General features: G+C 40.8%; 1 protein-coding gene across 1 annotated transcript in view; it reads right to left on the reverse strand.

Moving 5' to 3' along the window:
• Positions 1-931: 931 nt before the first annotated feature.
• Positions 932-12,517, reverse strand: part of SLC30A8 (solute carrier family 30 member 8) — a 36,724-nt gene continuing 25,138 nt past the window's right edge. The window contains exons 5-8 of the mRNA XM_020888658.2: positions 9,766-9,916; positions 7,328-7,433; positions 2,364-2,498; positions 932-1,086 (exon numbers count right to left, since the gene is read on the reverse strand). Of these exons, the coding sequence (XP_020744317.2) occupies positions 941-1,086; positions 2,364-2,498; positions 7,328-7,433; positions 9,766-9,916 (538 nt within the window). The 3' untranslated portion in view covers positions 932-940. The remainder of the gene's footprint in view (positions 1,087-2,363; positions 2,499-7,327; positions 7,434-9,765; positions 9,917-12,517) is intronic.

Here is a 12,517-nt window from a genome sequence, read left to right on the forward strand (position 1 = left end):
GCATTTGGCTATCACCTACCTCTTCATTCTAGTCTCAACTTAGATGCCATCTCTTCAGAGACGCCTTCCATTGACCTCCCCAACCTCAATCAGCCTCTCTTCTTTCATATCGCTTGCTGCTATTTGTAGTATATTCTTGGTGGTGTTTATTAGTATAATGCCTGTCTCCTCCCAAAGGGGAAAGAGTTCTGTGAGGGCAGAGAGCATGTCAGCTTGCTTTACCAGTGCTCTGCTCATAGCCTGTGTTGAAAAAGATTTTTAAATGAAAGAATAAATGACTTTGGTTGATTCACTTAACCTTTATGGCTTTATCTATACAATGATGGCATTAATTTCCACTTTTTAAAAGTCATTAGAATGAAATAAGGGGACATATCTAAAGAGCCACGCATACATACTCATGTGCTCGGTCATGTTCGGCTCTTGCAATCCCATGGACTGTAGCCCGCCAAGCTCTTCTCTCCATGGGATTCTTTAGGCAAGAATACTGGACCTCCAGATTCACTTTTACCCCTGACTTGGCTCTCCTTACTTTCGCTTTTCATGTTTTGGAAAAATTTTTGTGACTGTTTCCTTGCCACTGATTCCTGGTAAGACTCCTTCCTGAGTTCAGCTTTGCCCACTCAGCCTTGGGATGCATTACTGAAGGGAGGTGAGCTTTCTATTACCTGTGGTTACAAACAGCTGTTTTTTCAGCCCCAGTCAGGAATAATCTATACATACATTTCTAGAATGAACACAGCTACTGATGGGTGGATAATCCAATTGACTGATGAATCTAAGCACGTTTTCATTTATGGTGGATGGAGCTAAATAAAGAAGGATACAGTGTGCATCATACTGTATCATGAGTTTCTCAGACTTCTTCTGTTGGTTTCTTAGAAACTGTGGAGCAGCACGCCGTGGCCTCTCCAACGTGGGGAGCTGGCAGAGCAACTGGCTAGTCCTGAGGGTCTTCGCATAAAAGGCAGTCGGGATCCTGGTCGGCTGGCAGCTCCATCTGAATGGTGAGTGAATGCACGGGAAAGCGGCTGCTGAGGACTTGCGCAATTTCTCTCCGAACCACCTGGCTCTCCCGGCGGGCTGCTGTTGGTAAAGAACTGAGAGAGATTGGCACTGATTGCACACACAGGGGCGGCGGCTCATCTCCGGCTTCAAGTACTTTGTCTCTGCAGCTGGGGTAGGGCGCAGGCCGCGCGCTCGGAAGGAGCCGTGATGGCTCTGACAGTCAGCTACACGGACACAGACACGGCCGCAGCGCCCTGTCACTATGGGGCCTTCCTGCCCACAGTCCTCTCTGGGGTCTGGCGTCCCTAGGGGCTGAGTGTGACAGAGGAGATAAGCCAGGAAAAAGCCAAGTCAGAACTACTATTTCTAACACAGCCCTGCTCACGGGCTCCCTGGGTTCTCTGAGTTTTCACCCTTACATCTAATCACAATTTATCTCAAGGATAGTGACAAGAGCCAGGAAGCATTTAGAGCAGCAACCCTCTCTGCCGTCTTTTTCTCTTTTCCCGAAAGGTATCAGGAGGCTGTGAAGTTCCCTCCATAGTAACCTGAGTGTTTACTAGATCCTTCCATTTGCAGTGAAATATTGGTGTAGTGGAGGCTGTAAATTCCCTGCAGCCAGATCCAAGCCTCTCAGCTGAGATGAGGATGTCTGAGAAAGCACAGTCCTCCAATGACTCTTCCTATATCCTGCCTCTAAGTAACTTCATGAGTTATCTCACAGCAGCCTAATATATCATCCTTGGTCTGAGCTGTCTCCCAAGCCATTGCCCATTTTCTCAGCCCTAGGATGAGCAAAATCACCTTCTACTTGACAAAGTAGTTTTTTAGGGTAAACCTCACATCCTAAGAGTTATCTTACATGGTTACAGAATTGCTAACCATCCAGTAAAGGAACTACCATTAATTCTGACTAGTATATCTTTGACCTTTTTGGAATCTTAAGGATGGGACCTGTGTCTCCTTCACCTTTCTCTCTTTGATGCTAGGGTAAAACATCTCACACACCAGAGATAATCAGTGAAGGTTTCTTTTAAATTCATCCTACTCCTTTAACCAATAGGACATCGAGTCAAACAGAGTTTAAGGCCTTGAAGCTTGGGTGGCGTTTTATCCTTTTGTTCTACTCTCTAAACCTCTACCGTCGACCTCCAGGGTGGTCATAAGTAGCACTGTTGCCATGACGACATTGGCACGGGGAAGGGGGTTTCAACTGCCCTGGGTCACACGAAACACACTGCAATTATTTGGGCATGCAACAGGCACCCAGGGCTGCTCTACCAACAGGAGGGGAATTACTACTGTTTTAGGATAAGACTGAATTCTTATCCAGGATGTTTACCAAACTCACTGACCTGCAGCAATGTGAACAGAGAGAATCACTTGGTTCATTGTTAGCGACCAGATGTGCAAACTGTGCACAGACACCATCCCATCCACTGCTAAGATGAGCTCTTTCACACCATTGTAGCTCAGGTGCTTTGGCACACCTGCCAAGAGGAGAGAACAGGAGGCTGGGGTCAGTAGGTTATCTCGTGAAATATGGCTCAGTGCAAAGATTAATTGGGGCTGCAAAGTCCTTACTAAAATGCTACCTTGCCCTCTCCATCTATGGTTTCTCTTTTCAAATGTTTACAAAAGCAGATTCACCTGTTTCAAGGGTTTTGCCATCAGCCACAGGTTCACAAAGAGCATTTGCAGATTTTACTGTGACCATCAAGACAGTCATCACCCTTCATTTCTTAGAGTGTATTATTCCCCCAATTACATTTGCAATTATCTGGAAAACAAAGTGGAATCCCATGGGATTTGGTATTGAATAATCTTGGGTTGGCATTCTGACTACAACTATTATAAATTTTACCCAGCACTTGGAACTTCTCTAATCCTCGGAATATTTGTAGTAAAATAGGTATGATAAAAGCAATATGTAGTTAATAGAGTCCTTTGGGGACTCAGATCATCTCAGAAAACACCTGCCCTTTGTAAACTCTGATGCTATACAAGCGTTAGTTATCCAGCTAGTCCCTTAGTGAACTATGATAATAGGAGACCCTCATGTTATAATGCCATCTCATTATTCTGTCTGTAGAGTTTCTATTATTTTAAGTACATTAGTAAGGATTTACTATTCAAGCTGCAGAATGTAGTAGTTTGATTGCCATCATTGTTTCTAGAGGAATACTGTGGGACATGCAGAAAGGTGGGGAGTTTGGCATCCAGTCAGCTATGTTTTGGGGCTGAAGGAACTGGCGTGTCTCTACCTGGAGATGGGAAGGTGAAGGGAAGTAGAACTATTGTTTTCAAACATTGCGAGGATTGTCCCATAGAAGTTGATAGGATTCGAAAACATAAGGGCACTTGGTTTGGCTGGCTAAATACCAAGTCAGTGACTGGTTAAAATCATAAAAGGTATCAGGTTGATATAAGAATTTTTTTAAAAATCAACTCAACTAGCACCACTGTGGTAAAGCCATTTGATGCAATAGGTAAATCTCTGTCAACTAAAGATGATCCAAAGAGGATTCTGTAGAAAAGATTTCTAAGGATGAACACTTTTTGGCTTTCACTTCAATTATATACATACAACACAAACACCTGGTATGTTGGGTATAAATAAATATGCCTTGGCTACATTAAAATTCTCCTGAAGAAAACATCTATGGATGAGGCTCTGAAATCTATATGCTTTCAGAGAGGCTCTTGACCTTGGATGCACATTAGTGTCACCAGAGATTTAAGAAATCCCAATGACCAGGTTATACCCAAGACCAATTAAATCATATTTTCTGGGGATAAGACCAGCATCAGAATTTTCTTAACTCATTTGTTGATTCTAACAGAGTCAAAGTAGAGAACCATTGCTCTAGTATTTAAAAGCTGCTGGGCAACCCTACTTTGAAGTGGTTCTCAAGCTTGCCTACATGTTAAAAAAAAAAAAATCAGAGCCAGTTTCTGTTAAATCAAGATCTCTGCGTCTAGGACCTGGGCATAGGTATTTTTCAAAAGCTTCTCAGGTGATTGTAATAAGCTGCCAGTTTAGAACCACTTTCTTAAAGGGAATGGGGAATCCTTAGCCCTCCTTTTTCAGGATTTAAGAACATTGCTCATAGGGATTCCCTCCTTGGAGCTAACCTAAAATTCAGTACAGTTTGAGTTTATGAAACATTTTATATTGTTTCATAGAACAAAGAGCTGGTCAACATGATTTTTTACTCTATGAGCTCCTCAAAGCTCAGGGTACTAGAAACAAATTAAAGAAATTCTTGTCTCAGATTAGCCATAGAATGTGTGTATAGTCATGGGTGAAAATGTTATACAATAATAAAATAATTAATAATATTAGCACCTTTATTACTATAGGTTAAGGTTTGTGCTAAGCACTTTATAGTATGATCTCATTTAATAGTTATAAAACTTTAAGATATAATCAGTGTTAGAACTGTTTGACTAGAGAAGAAATTGGGAGTCAAAAAGGTTAAGAAGAATTTGTAAGGCCACATGGGTAAGTGGGATGCCAGACTCTAAGATCCCTCTTCTGGGTGTGAAGTGTTGTGTAAACATTAGACCCCAGGTATGGTAACCCAGAGATGATAATTATGCCTAATGTGTCATCCCTGGAGAGTTTCCTTTGACCTTATGCTGTCATTCATCTGGGACTCTTGAGATGAAGTCAAGATCCCACTACCTCTTGCCTCCTTTTATCACTTTACTTTTATGGAGAATGCACGTCTATGGCTATTTATTTTCCTCTATGAAATAATATTGACAAGCAAGAGGATATGTTCCTGTTAACCTCAGTAGTCATCACATCCTGGAAACCTTTTTCTTTCTGATGGAGAGCCTGCAAAAATATTAATGCATCCAGAAAAAGTTCAAAAAATAATTACCCAGGCTAATACGTATATGAAAAATTACTCAATAGGTTTCATAATTAAAGATTCACATAAGGTATAATATATTCACCTATCAGATTAGAGGAGAATCAACAGTTTGATAATATTCAGTGATGGTGAGGATGGGAAGAAATGAGCACTCTCATACACTGTTGGTGGGAAAGAAACTGATATGGTCTCTTTGGCAGAAATGACAGTATCTGTCAAATTTTAAAAGGTCTATAACTTCTGAAACAGCAATACATGTCTAGGAATTATTCCACAGATATAAGTGCCAAGAATATAATTGAAGCATTATTTGTAATGTCCATCAATAAGCAAGTGGATGCTAACAATAGAATACTTTTTACCCATGAAAAAGAAAGAAGTTATCTATGTATTTGCCAATACGGAAAGATTTCTAGTTGAAAAAAACAAGGTGCAGAACAAAATACTTGTATAATCTTATTTGTAAGAAAAAAAGACATATATACACACACTGTATATACACACACACACACATACTCATGTATATATACACACATATGTATGCACATATTTAGGGTTTCCCTGGTGGCTTGGTGGTAAAGAATCTGCCTGTCAAACAGGAGACATAGTTTCAATCCCTAGGTCCGAATGATCCCCTGGAGACAGATATGGTAATCCACTCCAGTACTCTTGCTTGGGATGGGGTTGCAAAAGAGTCAGACACAGCTTAGTGACTAAGTAACAACAGCATACACACGTGTGTGTGTGTGTGCGCGTGTTTTATCACATATACATGTATGTGTAAATGCATTGTTTTCGGAAAGATATATGTCACCTTTTACCTTATTAGTAGATGTTAGGCTTGAAGAATAAGATTGAGAATTTAAAGGTGAAAAAATGGGGAGAAGTCTTATCACTTTATGCCTTTCCATTTACACATATATGTGTATGTATGCCTTTCTACACATATACATGGGTTTCCCTGGTAGCTCAGCTGGTAAAGAATCCACCTGCAATGCAGGAGACGCTGGTTCAACTCCTGGGTTGGGAAGATTCCCTAGAGTAGGGCATAGAAACCCTCTCCAGTATTCTTGCCTGGAGAATTCCATGGACAGAGGAGCCTGGCAGGCTACGGTCCATGGGGTTGCAAAGAGTCAGACAGCTGAGCGACTAAGCACACAGCACACACACACACACATATATATTTAAATTTTATCAAGTACAAGTATTATTTTATGCTAACCTAATTTAAAAATAAGTACATTTCATATGGGAGTTACCTGCCTATCTGATAGGAGTTTCAATAATTAGCTACACTTTTCCTTACATAAAAAAAGATAATCACGAGAGAAGAGCTGTCCTGAGAGAGAACACTGAATATAGTCATCGTAAATTGTATCTGCATTTGTCTCTTTTCGATAGCTTCTGTAAAAGCAGCAACAAGCTGCAGCTCGGCACTCAGCCCCCAGGACAGGGGGCGAGATCATCTGGGACCTAAACAAATACCCAATCCCTGCCAAGGGAGGGCATTCACTTGTCACACAAGGACTTTCGACTCCATTTCCTATTTCACTGTGGTCAGCACAGTCACCTATCAATGATTGCAGTGCCGGCCGAGAACAAAACCCTTCATGTGTCCTCTGCAGTGAAGGCTGAGCTAGGGGAGGATGAACTGTTGGAAAGGCAGCTGCCCTCTGAGACTGTGTCCACCTTCGATCACAGTGTGCTGGACAGAAGACAGCAGCTCAGCCAACATCTGGGTGATTTTGATCGTCTGAATGCTTGGTAGGATGCAAACCTCTAGCTGTGATTGGATTTTCCAAGGACTGCTCCCAGTGCCCTCGTGGAGGAACCCCTGAAGTGGTATGAAGACACTAGTCCAGTGGTTCTCAAAGTATGGTCCCCAGGGCAGTAGCATCATCATCTTGTTAAAATTCAGATTTCTCAGGCCCCATCCCATCCAGGTCTACTGTCTCAGGAACTGTCCGGTGGGCCTCATAGTCTGTTTTAACAGACTCTCCAAGTGGTTCTGACACTACTAATGTCTGAGAACTGCTGGCCTAACAAACATTTTACCTTTTCACTATCATAGTAGTTATAATGCTGCCCAAGAGACAGAGTTACACAATCTTTCTTAGGTAATTTCCATGTATTTAGGAATAAACATATAATTTTGCTATTTTTCCCTTACTGTTTATCTCTAGTATTTGTACATATTGCTTTTATACTATGCCATATGATATGATAGTTGCTAGAGAAGAAATGAAAGCCAATTCTCTTTTATTTATTCCCATATGAATAAAACTCATAGTACTTGTATTCATAAAAGTTCCTTATAAGTTTACATTTTCCTTATGATGCAGGCGCACAGTGAGCATGCCTTGAGATCATTTCCTTTTGTGGTTTTAGGGAAGAGAAAACACACATACTGGAAATAATATGAAAATCACTCCTACCTTCCATGAGTAAGATGGAGAAGTCCTTTAAGATAGTGACGGTGCTGGCCAAAACCAGGCCAGAAAAGACAAATGTGCAGATCGGGTCTGCCATTTTATACTCTGGCTAGAAAGAAAAAAAAAGGAATTTCAGTTCATTGAATCCAGGCCTCCCGTGCAGAAAGTCTGATTGATAAAATAAGTAAACCCCCACGCTTCCTTCCTTTCCTGTCTCCCATTCACCCTCCTGACACTTCCCATCCAAATCAGAGACAAGACTTCAGAAAGACGTAATCCTTCACCTGAGCTTTCAACTCTCAGTGACTGAAGAAGGGAGACCACAGGACATGTTCTCCCCACAATTTAAGAAGTAAGGAGGGGAACTTTCCCAGCGGTCCAGTGGTAAAGAATCTACCTTCCAGTGTTGGGGACTAAGGTTTGATCCTTCATCAGGCAACTGAGATCCCACATGCCTTGGAGCAGCGAAGCCCACACAGCACAGCTACAGAAAGCCTGCTCACTGCAATGAAAACCCAGTGCTGCCAGTTTTTTTAAATTAATTTATTTCTTTTCATTGGAGGCTAATTACTTTACAATATTGTGGTGGGTTTTGCCATACATCAACATGAATCAGTCTCGGGTATACATGGTCCCCCATCCTGAACCTTCCTCTTACCTCCCTCCCCACCCCATCCCTCTGGGTTGTCCCAGTGCACTGACTTTGAATGCCCTGCTTCATGCATCAAACTTACACTCTATTTTACATATGGTTATATACATGTTTCAATGCTATTCTTTCAGAACAGGAAAAGCCAGTGCTGCCATTTTTTTAATGAGGATAAAAAAGAAGTAAGAGGAGAGACATCCTTGAGTACTCCTTCAAAAGGCTTATTTAATGTCTCTCAAATTAATACAAGTAGAGAGGATAGATGAAAATATGCACACATGGGCACAGCATTTGATGACTTTTCAGCCTTAATTATGATAAGAAAGGGAATCATCTGCTCAGAGGTTGCATGTGACCAAGGTACAGCCAGAGCTTGGTCTTGGCAGATGGGGTCAGTATATATCTTTCTCTCTTAAGTATGTTATAGACTCAAGGTAGGCGTCTTTGATACTACACACTGAGGCCTCATTCTCATGCTCTCTCACCACTGGCGCCCTTGGCCTCAGGGTGAAACATCTGCTATCCTGCCCTTGATGAAGTTCTGTGCCACAGAAAACTCTGTGCCTCATTACTTCTGAGAAACTTGGCCAGAGTGACCTTCATAAGAGTACTTTCAAACTCTACTCACCTGTACAACTTGAACAATTTTGCCTTAACCTTAAATCTTTCAGTGAGGATTTACTCCGTTGAATTATTTTTTATTTACATGTTTTAATTTTTTAGTAAAACAATAGAGTCCCTGCTAAATGAACAGTCATGACACAAATGGACCGAGATGAATGCCCCTCTCCTCCATTACCCGCCTGCCTGTACTTCTGCCCTCACCCACGTCTTTTAGTTCTTGTTATTACCAAACAGAGAGCTGTAGTGAATATTTGTTTAGGGTCAGAGGCTCACCCAGATCTACTCCAGGTTTCCATTAATACAGTTCTTTTGGGAAAGAAGTTCTCTCCCTCCCATGTGGAAGAGTCAGTCAATGGCTCTACCCTCCCCATCCAAGCAACAGAAACAAGACCCAGTCTACATCAATTGTGTTCCATTTCCCAGAAACATGGATTTTCAGCAGAGTGACAAGAAGAGGGAAAATAATTAGCTGAATCACATTCATTTCAGGCTTCCCAGGTGGCTCAGTAGTAAAGAATTCACCTACAAATGCAGAAGATGTGGATTTGATCCCTGGGTTGGAAAGATCCACTGGAGGAGGAAATGGCAACCCATTCTAGTATTCTTGCCTGGAAAATCCCGTGACTGAGGAGCCTGGTGGGCTACAGTTCATAGAGTTGCAAAGAGTCGGACACCACTGAGCGACTGAGCATGCGTGAACACATATACATTTCTTTCAGCATGGTGCCTGGGACAGAAGTTGTATAGTTTCTGAAATCTGAATACCAAAAGTTTCCCTTATTTCTACCTTGCTTTCTTAGAGGAGTACCTCTAATAAATTTCAATCGGTGAATCTATGTTTTGCTTAAGTGAGCTAGAGATGCTTTCTGTTGCTTATAACCCCAAAACCCTAAGTTTTTCATGGTTCTGTTGCTGTCCACCTTAACTCCAGGACAAAAGAACTGCTTTCTTAAAAGACTGGCAGCCCTATAGTTAAAGACATAGCTCTTATGAATTTGGAAAATCTAAGGTTTCAAGCTTTGAATATTTGTTTGTTTACACCTTGAAAAGTAATTTGTGTAGGCAAATCGGCTGTCTACCCCCATGTAAGGTAATAATGGAGGGCCAGATCATGTACCACCTAATCTATAAAGTCACTGAAACAGTGAGTAGACTCCAACATACTCACCTTAAAGTAGATAATAAGCGCGCTGGTTAACACACTGATGCTCTGAAATAGATCTCCAAGGGCATGTACAAAAGCAGCTCTGACACTGGCATTGGCTTGCACTTCCTTGTGATTGTGGGCAGGGCGTTTCTGGTATAAAATCACACTTAGTCTGAAAGAAAAAAACAATGTCCTTGGCACACATGAGATTAACCCTTAAAAATCTTTGCAGTATCATGGGGGAGCTGACAGCAGCCTGTGTTATCCAAAGTGGTAATGGATTGAAACATTACTGCTTTATAATGGACTATTTCGGAGTAATTTTTAACACAGAGGTATCACAGAATTTTCAAATTTTCACACAAGGACAGACATTGAAAATTCACATCAGTTTTCTCTTTCTAATTAATGCTATGCTGTGCTTAGCTGCTCAGTCATGTCCGACTCTTTGTGACCCCAGGGACTGTAGCCTGCCAGGCTCCTCTGTCCATGGGGATTCTCCAGACAAGAATACTGGAGTTGGTTGCCATGCACTTCTGGGGATCTTCCCAACCCAAGGGTTGAACCCGGGTCTCCCGCATTGCAGGCAGATTCTTTACCATCTGAGCCACCAAGGGAAGCCCAGGAATACTGGAGTGGGTAGCCTATCCCTTCCTCCAGGGGATCTTCCTGACCCAGGAATCAAACCAGGGTCTACTGCATTGTAGGCAGATTCTTAACCAGCTGAGCTACTAGGGAAGCCCAGTTAATGCTGTGTTTCATTTTAAAACTAGAGAGTAACATCTGTTAGGTAAATGCCAAGTATTTGACAATGAGGAGGGGAAATATCATTTATCAAGTATCTACCGAGCTAGACTTAAAGCTGAGCTTTGGTGGGAGCTTAATTAAATGTGCTGGTTTCAAATGCAAAAAGCAGCAGAAAGCAGTACAACAAAATAAGCAGTGAATTTCATTAAGGTTGAATTTTTTTAAACTTTTATTTTACTCGATTTTATTCATTTCCCCTAGAACTTGAAATGTGAATGATTCCCTAATGGCCAATGATGAAAGTAATGTGCTTGTGTAAATATGTAGCTGTTTATCAAAACTGCAATATATTCATGTATATAAATGTTTTATGTGTATATAACATATTGCAAAATTTAACATCTCTAATCCAATTTCAAGAGATTAGTAGTGGGCCCTATAAATTATTTATCCAATTCTGTTTATCTACAACTTTAGGAGTAATATCTTTTATGTTTTGCCTAGAAACACTTTCTGTGCATTTTAGAACAAAGGTGTAAAAAAATAATTTTTCAGTGCCACATACTGCAGTCTATTCGCAGGTAAAGTCTCTATTAAAGCTCAGGCCATCATCACAAGCAGAGTGACTTCTATTCATCAAGATTTGATCATTATATAATCCACAAGGTTTTATATTGTTAGTGTTTGAGCAGAAATTCACCTTCTATTAGGAGCTACCATTTAAAGTTCTTCAGACAGCCATGTATGCCTGGCAGTTAATAGACTTTCTAGGCCTGCCATGTATGCTCATCCCATTGTCATTCATTCTTTTACTCATTTTATATTTAATTTAAAAAAAAACTTATATAGGGATTTTGTATGCCAGGCACTGTTAAATAATTGGAGCATAACAGTGAAAATAGACATGACCCCTCCCCATTATAACTTTAAGTATGATGGAGACGGCAGAGATTCTAAAAAGACACACATAAATGGAAAATTCTAATTATACTAAGCCTATTAAGAACTGGTGCTACAGATAGTACAACAAGGGAGTGTGATTTAGTTAGACAGACAAAGCAATTGAGTTGGGTTTGAAAGGTTATACTAGAGTTAAATGGGCTAGGAGAGGAGGAAATGTTTCAGGCACAGAAAATTTAGCCTTAAGGCTCTATCAATAACCTTCATCCTAGAATCCCTTAGCAACATCTGCTAGAACATTCTGCCCTGATTTGGGGCTCCCAAGGAATAGATTTATTCCCAAATTATGGTTCAGATATCTCTGTAGTCAGACAATGCAGCATCTAGCACTTGAAATCTGTAATCCCAGTTCTCTAAGTAAACATTTTAGTCACTCAGTATGTTTATCCATAAAAACTGCCTCCTTGTGCAGGGAAGTCAATGCTTTTCAATTCCCTGGTCTTTGTAAGTATGAAAATCACCTGCAATATTAGGCTCAGGGTTTGAAAGCGGTTGCAGTAAAAAGAAAATGTGGATGGTATCTATTTAGAAAGTCAGCCTCAATCATCAAGGTGCCAGATTTATGTGGTAGTTAACTGGGTGCATCTTCATCTTTAGGCTGCATGGACACAGCCTATGTGACAACGACTCTTGAGAAATTATTAATATTTTTATTGTTACTGCTGTCCTGGGGACATATTGTTCTTCTTATGCAAAGATGATGACATTGATCCCCGGTCAGCAGGACATGTGGTCTGGCTTATTTGTCTCCTAGGAGTGATAGACTTGTATTGATCTCTCCATAACTTTTTCTCCCACTGCCAATGTGAAATGCATTTTCAAGTTAACTGGGTGGAATTAGGGATCTCATCAGTGACAGCAGATCAAATACCACTCTTCGGATTGTTTTGTCTTAAAGATTTTGAGCAATGGTCCCAAACTAAGAAGTAAGAAATTGAAGTAGGTACAAGGTCAGAATATGAGAGTATCTAGAAGAGCTTATTCAAAGTATGCATGCTCAGGTTGTCCTCTAATTCAAGGACTCCTTTGTACCCTCTCTTAAAAAATAAAAAAATAAAAAAAAAAC

The sequence above is a fragment of the Odocoileus virginianus genome, chromosome 15 (assembly GCF_023699985.2).
Source record: "Odocoileus virginianus isolate 20LAN1187 ecotype Illinois chromosome 15, Ovbor_1.2, whole genome shotgun sequence".
NCBI lineage: Eukaryota > Metazoa > Chordata > Mammalia > Artiodactyla > Cervidae > Odocoileus > Odocoileus virginianus.